At 42.4% G+C, this 12,319-nt stretch overlaps 1 protein-coding gene across 1 annotated transcript in view; it reads right to left on the bottom strand.

Moving 5' to 3' along the window:
* Positions 1–3,845: 3,845 nt before the first annotated feature.
* LOC139468105 (uncharacterized) overlaps positions 3,846–12,319 on the bottom strand; it is a 44,930-nt gene continuing 36,456 nt past the window's right edge. Inside the window, exon 3 of the mRNA XM_071249839.1 lies at positions 3,846–6,592. Within this exon, the coding sequence (XP_071105940.1) occupies positions 6,378–6,592 (215 nt within the window). The 3' untranslated portion in view covers positions 3,846–6,377. The remainder of the gene's footprint in view (positions 6,593–12,319) is intronic.

The following is a 12,319-nucleotide window of genomic DNA, read 5'->3' as shown; positions in this document are numbered from 1 at the left end:
TTCCAGTTATATCACGGCGTGTCAGCTAAATGTGGGAGGAAAGCCCAAAGTAATGCAGGTCTTAGACGTTTATCACTTCGGTGGAACCCACGAGCACGGGTATGGTGCTGACAAACTCAGAAACATAATCGGGGCGTACCGGGATTGGAACCCACAATCATAGGTTTCTGGCGTGCCCAAGGAACGCAACTCTGCACAGCGAATCGCAGCGCCTTAGACGACTGACAATAGGCCACCCGTGCCCCCTAGAACCAATTGTAGCAAAGCTATACACATAAACACATTTTAAATATGAAACACATACTGAAAAGGGAACACATAGTCTAGATAATAATATTTGTTTCATTAAGCTGATATATTTTACAGATGAAACCATTTTAAAGGCCGAAGATGTACTAATGAACATCTTCCAGGTGGCAAGGCAGTTAACTGAATAAAAAAATCCAGTTTCTCCCCATGTCGAACAAGCCTGTAATTCTGGAGTTGGTCTAACGGGATGCATAGTCCAAAAAAACGCGTAACCAACTAGATATCCGGTTCGTAAACAACATGGATTGCAGATTTCGGTCGACTGCAGGATTTGCAGAGCATCTTTACAATCTTTTCAAGTTTTTAATCAAGGTTCTCAAGTGATTTGACGCATTTCGCGAGGTACGACCCGTTTTGCTAAATATAGATCTTGTTTATCGATCAGATCGTCTTGACTGTGCAAGTGATATGAGAGGTGGAATCTGATTGGTCAATAAGAGGGACATATCTCGTAATGGACATGGTGGTGCTACGATCGAGCCACACAATTCCAACACAGTTCGTAGCAAAGGGTGGAACGTGGACTTTTATAGACAGTTAACGCCCTTGCCTCTAGAAGATGCATATTGAAGCAATAAACCTTTTAAGGACTTTGGAAACCATTGTTGATGGCGCGACAAGCGGAACTAGATCCGTGGCGGCAGTTGTGAACCTTATATAACTGGCTATATACCATTGTCTTCAAGTGTATACTTAGTGCAGTTTAAACACAGAATAATCTGCCTTCAAAAACAGCCATCATGTCATAAGAACTACATTGGCCGCCATCTGGAATCCCCCGTTTTACATTATATTCATTCAATATGGCTACTTTATACTGCCCGTGGTATTATGTAGGCAGCGGAATAAGCCGAGTGGCCCCGAGTGGCCCCGAGTGGCCCCGAGTGTATTATGTAGGTAGGAGAGTAAGCCGAGTGGACCCGATTATATTATATAGGTAGCGGAATAAGCCGAGTGGACCCGATTTTTCTGGGGTTATAGAGCAGTAATTGTAGACAACCCTACACGAGCTTTGGAGAAACCGACTTGGTTGTTGTGTAGTACTTAATATTTTTCGGTCACAAGCGCTTCCCATTTTACGTCAACATAACACTCGTAATAAGGTTAAAACAACATGGCTTTATAGATGTTATTAAGACAAACAACAAAAGATGAAAGCCTTCCTTTAAAACCTAATACTACTTCGTTATTTACGGGCTTCCTTTTGAACATTTATGGAGAAAGCCATTCCAAAGTCCGTGACAGCGTTACATAGACGGAGTTGAGGTCGCTACGGAGGAGTAGTTCTTCCTCTGATTCGATGACCTGATGACAAGGTGAAGTGAAACGGGGTTTAACGTTCAGTTCAACATTATTGTACTTATATAGCGATGTGCATTCGTGCGTGCGTGCGTGCGGGTGTGCGTTGTTTCGTGCGTGCGTGGGTGTATGTGATGACACGTTCAGATGGAAGTGTGTGTTCCACAGGCATGTCCACGCATTCAAAGAAGCACTATCATACATTTGATCCAGACACGATAAACTACTCATGTATTCGGGTAATTACGGCAATAAGCATCATCCAATCAAATTAGTATGCTCTGTCGGAAGTGTCTCGGGCATTGGACAAATCTTTCTATTGATTGGCAATAAAAGGAGATCCTGCGTATGAAACAAAGTTTGGTAGTCGTATTACTAAGCTGATATTTTACTGTTTCTCTATGTGAATATAGATCTGAACGGAAAACGTAGGACACATTCGTTCTGAAGCCTTTGGCGACTTTCAATAAGCTGAGATCGGTATGACAATCATCAGTATGGTGCTAATGTCTTTACAGCATACATATGTCTGACAGGAATACCATGTTCGCTCTGAAATATTATCAACAGCACTATAGCTGTGAAATCCACCTGCGACAGTTCAGACTGTCCTCCCATGATATCCTGGGATGGGTGGCGCTTGGATTTTGTATCGAGGTTAGACATTATTTCAGATTCAGATTCAAACCAAGATTTTTTAATAAAATAATGAACCTACCAGATAATGTAAAACGTGAAATTAATGCGTCTCCAAAAGAATGCGACCGCTGGCCCCTAGCCAAAAATGCGACTCAATATGAATGCGACACCCCCTCCTCTCAAACATAAGTGGATTTATATCTAAACAAAACGTCCTCTGTCAGGTTTACAGGAGAATCCTCACCTTAATCCAACCTTACATTAATCCAATCACACACCAAATAGCACCCCTTATTAGCGCTGAGTAGAGTACTTCAGATAAAACAATACGTGCGCGCCGGCTCGTGTCGGCCTTTGATGCAGTCGCAAAGAGCAAAGACACCGTGTTGGGTGGCGTCTGTCTGGACTTGCAGGTGTGATAACTGATGACATGAGTGAGTAGAACGCTTGTCTTCACCCCAGCAGTATCAATTCACAGGATGTAATTAGTGTTTGAATGACATTGTTTATGTACTTGTTACACATGCTGATCAATAAACATTGATGTGGAATACATAGTTGTTTGTTTTCAGCGTATGTCTAAGTTGGTATTTCTGCTATTTCTTATTGTTGATATAAATGCGATGTTTAATAATGCGAGCAAAAAACACTCGCACTTTTCGCATTTAATTCACGCTCGCGTTAATTTCACGTTTTACAGTATATGGTCACATCCAGTGTCAGTGCTTCATAATGAGACATAAATGGAAAAAATATTGAAGCCGCACTTTGGGAGCTTGCGTCTTCAGAAGCTAAAAAAATCCCTGCTCAGAATTTAAGCGTCTAACTTCCTGATGTATTTTTTAGTTATTTGATCGTGTACACAAATACCACGCGTCAAGTTCACGCTAAACCGATGGCACATGTCAGCCTGCACATCGTCTTCTTTTCGCGACACACAAACCTGATATCATATTGAGTTTAAGTACATTTATTTTATTCATCTTTGCCAAGCTCCGTTCGCCATTGACGACCTTGACCTTGATATACCCCGCACTAAAAGAAACCAGAGATCTGATTGGCTATAAATAAAATATGCAGCACGGGATATGTCAAGGTCAAGGGCGTCAATGGCGAACGGAGCACGGCAAATGGTCGATTGAGATGAATAAATGTACGTAAACAATCAGGTTCCAATACACTTATTGTCAAGGTCGTAGACAACTGTATAAATAATGACAGACCAGAAACCGTATCATGTATATAATTTTATTTCACATCAACAAACTGAATGAATTGCTGAAATGCGACACAAGCAAATTTGAGTATCAATAGAACATCATTGTGTGTGTAAATCGTCTTGATGAGCATGCGGGCGGTGAGTGGTGTAGGGGAGACAACTCTTGTAATAACACGACACACAACCACGGTGCAATCACAGGTTGGAAATAATAAACATTTGAAACTTAACCGTGAAAATACACGATAACTATGATAAAAATAGCGACGACCACATTGAGGGGGAAAACATGCCTCGTGATTGTTTGGGTGGGGCACTCACAAAGAAATATCAAATGACGAGTATCACATAAATAATTGACGAAAAAAAAGTCATATGTAAGTGAGGAACACATTTAACGTTTAAGAGAAAACGCTTCATTTCACACAGTTGAAAGTTGTTTGGATCTAGTTTGTGAACAGTGAGTATGTTGTACGTCGCAGTCATCTGTCACGACGGCAAACGTGGCGAACCTGACTGGAAGAGTCAAACCAGTGGACGATAGGCTGAGCATAGGTCCACATCACTGGGAGTACGATACACAAACACGCCCAGCTCACACACATGCAAGACCCATCAGGAATGAGCTGTGGTCATCTAGTCCTCAATGTAGACCCGTAATAGTGACTGGGCAAAAACAACACATGTCACTGACATGGTATTACATGTGATGCAAGATGTTGAACAGGACATAGTTGACAGTTGTCAGCTCAATATTAAAGTTTTTTTAATGATTAAACAACAGACTAGCCATATACCAATCACAAAAATAACTTTAAATGAAATTGTGAATTCGCTGTTGGTCGTAGCACCAGGGTTTGAAGCAACAATCCTCCAGCCTCACCGACTATTAGATTCTCTAGCACTGTGACCATATATGATCAATATCCATTAATACAGATTGAAAGGACATTGGTGCATCAAGCGATCTGCCAGTCTAGTCTTAACATTATTTCATCTATTTCCTCTTGGAGCTGGTGTGATGACGTCACACAACAGGCGAGAGGACAGAGTACTACGATAAGCTCATTTACATATTTTAATAAATTCGCAGGATCATGGAATGTGCATTCTCATGTTTAAGAAGGAGCTAATTTCTGGAAAATATTTGAGGGCAAAAGAAAACGTATGACCATCATGACTGATCACCCATTCCTTGGATTTTGGATAAACTGGGAGAATTTAACTTTGAAAAGACTTTTGTTTCATTCTCATTTGAACATGAATCTCAGCTCAGATAAATATTAAACATTTACCTCACATCATTAAATATTAAGAATTCACAAACTGGAAAATCAAATTATGGAGATAGAGCAGACCCGTTTAATGAACACGTTAACATGTTGTGACCTGTGTACATTGATTCCTATTCTCAGGGCTGGCTGCGCGTGTAAAATTTCAGCGTTATAGCCAGCCTGTCAGTGTTTTCGTCTCTTGATTTTACAACGTTTCCAACCAGAGCCATAGCAGTAGCTGGCACTGGGGCAAGTCAAGCCAGACGCCCGACTGTGTGGGGCAAGCGATGGATTGAGTCTACACTACTACACATGAAGCCCGTAAAAACAAAAGATGAAATCTTCTATGGTGTCCAACTAGTATTCAACAACGACACGTGTAACGAAAACCAAAAAATAAATCACATCATCAACAGAGAGACATCATTGTCTGTATTTGTGCGGAGGTGCTGCATCAGTGAAGGTCCCTACCAGGTTTGAATAATGTGGACACGACTCAATGTCTAACCACCAATGACAATTCTGTCGCTTCTCCCGTTGAATGAATGCAGATGTTTCATCTACAACTGTATCTACAGGAGCACTAAAGTGCTCTCCCTTGCCCAAAGGACAAGGTCGCATACAAGCAGAACCAATTTCTAGGAGGGTGTGAGCTATCTTTGTGGTATATACCGGATTTTATGATTGATCAGTCGTCAAAGACCTTTCTTTGATTTTTAGGAACTAGCTGCTGTGGATGGACACACAATGACATAACATGCTGATGGAATAGAATGATATCGGATTTAAAGTCCTGGCGCCAAGTGCTGGCAAACAATCTTCGGTTCAGATAATATCGGCGAGATGTGCCATGGTGTCGCAACAATGATACCTGTAAGAAACGCAAACAGATGTTAATTTGTCTCGTTTACGATGCATATCCCAATCTAAATACTCTGGTTTAGGGAGATCATTTATATTGCACGTGCGTCCCTTCCACGTGTACAGGATGTAGGTCAATACCCTCATCAACGGCGGGTGTATGCATGCTATTGTGTGCATGCATGCACTTGAATACAAGCTTCGTAATGATTGTGTATGGATACAGTCCATGGCCCATCCTATGAAATATGTCCGATGCACTCAACACCGTGTGAATGTGTTCCATTTCTTCCACCCTAGAACTTACGACTGGTCTTCTACGCCACTTCGTCTCCATGCTTGGGGGTACTCAATTATATCACTGTGGATTTTTAGATATATGCCATGACGTATATGCGCTGCACAACGTTGGGATATAGCACAGGTCCTAAACTGTATCCATTTCTTACACCCATGAAGTAAAAGTACTCCGTTCGATTCCACCACTCCGCACAGATATACTATATTTGCTTTGACTATCTCCAGAGAGCGAACAGTCAGCCAACTGAGCTCACTCTTCTCCGACCAAACCACAGATAGGAGGTAACGTATACAAAAAAATATAGTGCATATGAAACAAAGGTCTCATGCATAGATGTGGATCTGATATCGGAGTCGGAATGTTGACATGATTAATCTCCACTCACAACCGTTAACGAAAGGAAAAGACTCCTCAGTGCGTCTTTTGATCGGGTTTGAATTTAGTTAAGAAAAATTCCCGTAACATTTAATTGTTTTCACCACACCACGAAGGCAACTGCTATACTCGACAGCAGGGTTGTGATTATGTGCGCTGAGACGCCTACGCCGTCATTACAACCGTCATGATCACATGACTCGAGACAACCGTAGATCTTCTCAGTCCTTCTCTCGTATTCAAATCTGATGAGGCCGCAGTGACTGCCCCAGTTGTCGTTGCTGCAGTGTCGCACCAGAATGTGGGAACCATCCTCTGAAACAGACATGATACATGTAATAATACCGTCTATATGAGTGAATGTGAGTGAGTGGATATGGTTTCACGGCCCTTTTAGCAATATTCTGTTAACATTCAAGGACAGGTTTAACCTATCGATAACTATGCCAAGTTTTAGGCTTTTATCATAAAGTGCACAATGTTTCACGAAAAGGCTGGACATTTATCTGAAATCGGTATCTAGCGGTAAACCCTGGTGGCAATTCAAATTGGAATCCATTTCCAAGTTGTGATGGGTACCTAAAATGAGCAGGATCAGAGTAAGACTGTGTTTCTTTGGGTGTACGTTCTGTTTGATATGAGGGGGAAATGTCAGGCGTCAGTGAGGACAAAGTAGTACAGTCCTCCCGAATGCCCTAAGTGTCAAGTTCACAAGCAGAACCAATCTCAAGGATGAGGTGAGGTAAGGGCTAAAGCAGCGAATCGAATAAATGAGACGCAATGCAAATACAGTTTAAACCAGCGTCTGAAAAGCGCACCGATGTGTGGAGATTTCGGAAATAATGTTGCCTTCGTGGGAATTTGGGGCACGCGAAAACAAATCGTTAAAGAAGCTGTGCTTGTAGATGGAATAACTCTAATTAGTGACAACAATACATGGCCGAAACCTGATCACACATACTTAACATTATAATTAACGTGAATGTGGACTTTGGCATATATGAAGGGATGCTAATTCTTCTGTGGTTGAAGGTGGTTTGTTTGTTTGTTTGTTTGTTTGTTTGTTTGTTTGTTTGATTGTTGTTTAACTCCACATTCAGCAATATTCCAGCTATATGACGGTGGTCTGTAAATTATCGATTCTGGACCTGACAATCCAGTGATTGACATCATGCGTATCGATCTAAGCAATTGGGACACGATGACATGCACCAACCAAGTCAGCGAGTCTGACCACCCGATCCCGCTAGTCGCCTCTTACGACAAGCATAGTCGCCTTTTACAGCAAGCATGAGTTGCTGAAGACCTATTCTACCCAAGAAGTTCATGGGTCGAAGATTACTGTGGAGTAAACGAGATACTGGCGCTGCGGATACCTTGGCTGCACTTTCATGCAGGAATATGAACCAGGAGGAGTCGGTAATGCACCAGTATGTTGTTTTAAATTGTCGCAATAGTTAATTTATCGAGTTGCAAAACTTCCATTTCCTGTGGCTAAGATATTCACAGGCTAAACATGTTTGGGCTCTCTATCGTGAATGATATGCAGCGCCAGGAAGATCAACAACACCAGCAACAACTACAAGTCTAGCAAGAATCGTTTGCTCGACGTGTACATATACACTGAGCAATGGTCCATTCAGAAATAGTTTTGCTTCAACCACAAAATGGTTTTTAATCTCTCTAATCTTTCGTTCGACGGCCTGAGCGCCATGCTAGTGTGATGCGCACGTACAATCTCCTTCAATTGTCCCGTCCCTGCCTGAGTATGGGGATTATTATATGATCATAGAGACATTTTACAAGAACGTAATGTTATGAGTCACAGCACACCCTTCAGTACTGCCGATATGACGGACAAGACAAAGAGTAATACCAACGTCACTGAGAAGCCCCAGAGTAATGCCAATACGACGGACAAGCCCACGAGAAATGCCGTTGAACTGACAAACCCTAGAGCAATGTCAACGTGACTGACAACCCCGAGAGTAATGCCAACGTAACTGACAAACCTTAGAGCAATGCCAACGTGACTGACAACCCGAGAGTAATGCCAACGTAACTGACAAACCTTAGAGTAATGCCAACGTGACTGAAAAACCAAAGAGTATTACCAACGTGACTGATAAGCCCAACAGTGATGCCAACGTGACTGACAAGCCTATGAGTGATGCCAACGTGACTGACAAGCCTAAGAGTAATGCCATTACAACGGACAAGCCCAAGAGTAATGCCAACGTGACTGACAACCTCGAGAGTATTGCCAACATGACTGACAAGACCAAGAGTATTGCCAACGTAACTGACAAGCCCACGAGAAATGCCATTGAACTGACAAACCCTAGAGCAATGTCAACGTGACTGACAACCCCGAGAGTAATGCCAACGTAACTGACAAACCTTAGAGTAATGCCAACGTAACTGACAAACCTTAGAGTAATGCCAACGTGACTGACAAACCCAAGAGTATTACCAACGTGACTGATAAGCCCATCAGTAATGTCAACGTGACTGACAAGCCTATGAGTGATGCCAACGCGACTAACAAGCCTAAGAGTAATGCCATTACAACGGATAAGCCCAAGAGTAATGCCAACGTGACTGACAATCTCGAGAGTATTGCCAACATGACTGACAAGACCAAGAGTATTGCCAACGTGACTGACAAGTCCATGAGTAATGTCAACGTGACTGACAGGCCCATGAGTAATGTCAACGTGACTGACAGGCCCATGAGTAATGTCAACGTGACTGACAGGCCCATGAGTAATGCCAACGTGACTGACAAGCTCATGAGTAATGCCAACGTGACTGACAAGTCCATGAGTAATGTCAACGTGACTGACAGGCCCATGAGTAATGTCAACGTGACTGACAGGCCCATGAGTAATGTCAACGTGACTGACAGGCCCATGAGTAATGTCAACGTGACTGACAGGCCCATGAGTAATGCCAACGTGACTGACAAGCTCATGAGTAATGTCAACGTGACTGACAGGCCCATGAGTAATGCCAACGTGACTGACAAGCTCATGAGTAATGTCAACGTGACTGACAGGCCCATGAGTAATGTCAACGTGACTGACAGGCCCATGAGTAATGCCAACGTTTCTGACAAGAACATGAGTAATGTCAACGTTTCTGACCAGCCCATTAGTAATGTCAACGTGACATACGAGCCCATGAGTAATGTCAACGTGACTGACGAGCCCATGAGTAATGTCAACGTGACTGACGAGCCCATGAGACCCTCTGGATATTAGCGCGGTCAGTTTGGTATGCTAGTATGACATCTCATATAATCTTAGTTGTCGCTTGTCAATCAATATTTTATTTCCACAAGTTTCTAACACCATACAGTCCTCGTTGGTTTCATTAGAGTCGTGTGTATCTACGAACTGTTCTATTCCACACATGTCTAACCCTACTCACTCATTCCGCTCACGCACCAGACATGCCCCCGCTATCCATTCATGGCAATCTTTCCTTCAATTAAATAACAAACAAAAACATCATCCCTATTCAACATTCAGCCAAGGAACAGGTTATCAATAAATCAGTGATACCGGGCATATCTGGATTCCGAGGTGCTGAAAGAACCTGCACTTGAGTAGTCCGGCAACATTTCTGAACATAATACGAATTTAATAATATGTTGCAAGACCTCTTATAAATACGAATGAAGCACACAATTAGTATTTGTTGTATGGACACTAGATATTTCTTTTCAGCTAGAGCTGAAAAACCAGATATTTATTAAATAAAACTATGATTCTAAATATACTGAACCGCAAAAGAAACGTCACCCCAAGTAACATTGCATGAAAAATTGTTATTGAAATATCTGGGTATTTTTTGCCAATGCATTTCAAGTCCACGTAAGGACCATATACAGGCTCCAGCAACGGTACCAGACCACCAAGACTACAGATGACCGACCACGTAGTGCAAGGACAAGAGTCATCACCCGACGTCAGGATTGTCAGATTGTGTGACAGCATTTTCAAGATCGCTTTGTTACTGCTGCGGAAACTGTTCGACAGACCATGTGGACACGCCAGCGAGTTTCAGCATGATAACGCCCGTACCCACACTGCGAGAGCAACAAGAGACTTCCTCCAGCAGAATGGCATCAGAACCATGCAGTGGCCTGCCCTCAGTCCCGATTTAAATCCCATTGAGCGCCTGTGGGACGAGATTCAAAGACGGCGCTGAATGACGTCCGACCAAGGCCGACAACTGCAGCTGAACTGCGTCAGGCGTTCCTCAGAGTGTGGACTCAAGCGCCTATGGCCTTCATCAACCATTCCATGTATCGATGTTGCACGGCAGTCATCAATGAACATGCCGGACACACGAGATACTGACTTGTGATGCTACTTTCTCAGAGAATAATGTTGTGTTTCACTTTAAGAACATCTGACATTTTAATTTCAACCAATCAGTTTTGCCAAGTTTCATCTTTTTAATATTTCTAAAAGTATGTTTACAGTGTTTGGACAAATAAGGTCTCTCATATATCTATCCATGGTGACGTTTCTTTTGCGGTTCTTATCATCTCTCAGCAATATATTTTTGTGACAGACAATTTCTTCTTTGTCAACAGTCTGAAGCAAAATTATTTTCTTCAATCACTTTCTGGGACAATATATGTTTCTCCATCCCCGGTCCCCCTGCCCCAGAATATCAAATGGTCGGTCCCTAGCTGATTTATACAAACTTGAGTCTCCTGTCCCATCAAGGTTTAAGAACTGAAACCAATGTCAAAATATAGCAAATTTATATATCCCATAGATATCCATTGCACACGCATATATTCTTCTCATTCGGTCATCGTGTGGAGATTGAGGGTCAGAAATGGCCTCCAGTACCCCATGCAGGTCCTTCGAGCAGGTCCTTCGAGCAGGTCCTTTGAGCAGGTCCTCACATCGTTAACGTTGCTGCTTATTCAAACCTTTACGAGATTCACTTGGAATAAAATCCCAATTCAGCTGTGTGTCCCAATGGATCCAGTCCGTGAATCTCTTTCAAAAGATGATTGGTACAAGGAAATAAACACAAGTCATCAACTACCAACGGGGCTAAATCAAGTTCCATCAGCGAATATTTGAGGTCGGTCATTTCCATTCAGTGTTGCGAAACAAACCTAAATATAATTTTCCAAACGCTGGATTATGACCATGGCTGCAGAGTATTGAACATGCGATTGTGAGTCACGTGCATAACAGGAAGTGATGGCAATTACGTTTTGACTGGCATATACATACACAACGGTTGCTAATAGTACGAGGCCCACGCTTTGTCAATCAATATGATAAGAATTAATCATGTCGGAGCTGCTAGCGTGTCATTCAATGTCATTTTGTAATTGTCTAATACGTACTTACTGGCACATTACTGATCAATGTCTGTTATTGTGTTGGCGTTGCACTGATTGTCGGAAAATATGAATATCAGATATAAACCTCAACCCCTTGACTATGAACGAAGCTCCATGAAATATAGCTTAATCCGTCTCCCTGGTGGTTGCGGGTAAATAGCTCAATCAACACACATTGGATTCCACTAACGATTGGCTGGCACTGCCGCAAGTATACCTTGGTATTCAGGAATGGATCTCGCTCCAAGAGTAGATTTGACAGCTGATCAATTTACTGTTACTAGGGAGGGGGGAATGCGTCCCCGTTGCTGAGCGGGAGTTGGGAGCGGGAGCTCTAAGGCGATCAAATTAAACTTAACGAAGCGTAGGGATGCAACACTACACTTGAACCAAGTCGGTAGGAAAATGACCGTCGATTCAATGGGAAACTAAAATTTTAATTTACTTTCGGCACTAAATGTTGTCTTGCTATTAAAATACATGTTATGACATTGATATTAATAACTGTCATTGTCGAATCTTGATCTCAAGTCGTACACAAAGCACGTTTGTGTTTTATATAATCATGTGATGGGCGTATTTCAGCATACTACACTGCCAAACTTCTACCAGTTGGTTAAGTTCCCGAGGCAACAGTTGAAATAGACCAGATTGGTCTTGAT

The sequence above is a fragment of the Haliotis cracherodii genome, unplaced genomic scaffold, assembly GCF_022045235.1.
Source record: "Haliotis cracherodii isolate W230 unplaced genomic scaffold, xgHalCrac1.p SCAF_2, whole genome shotgun sequence".
In the NCBI taxonomy this organism is placed as follows: domain Eukaryota; kingdom Metazoa; phylum Mollusca; class Gastropoda; order Lepetellida; family Haliotidae; genus Haliotis; species Haliotis cracherodii.
This window is presented reverse-complemented; position numbering and strand designations above follow the sequence as displayed.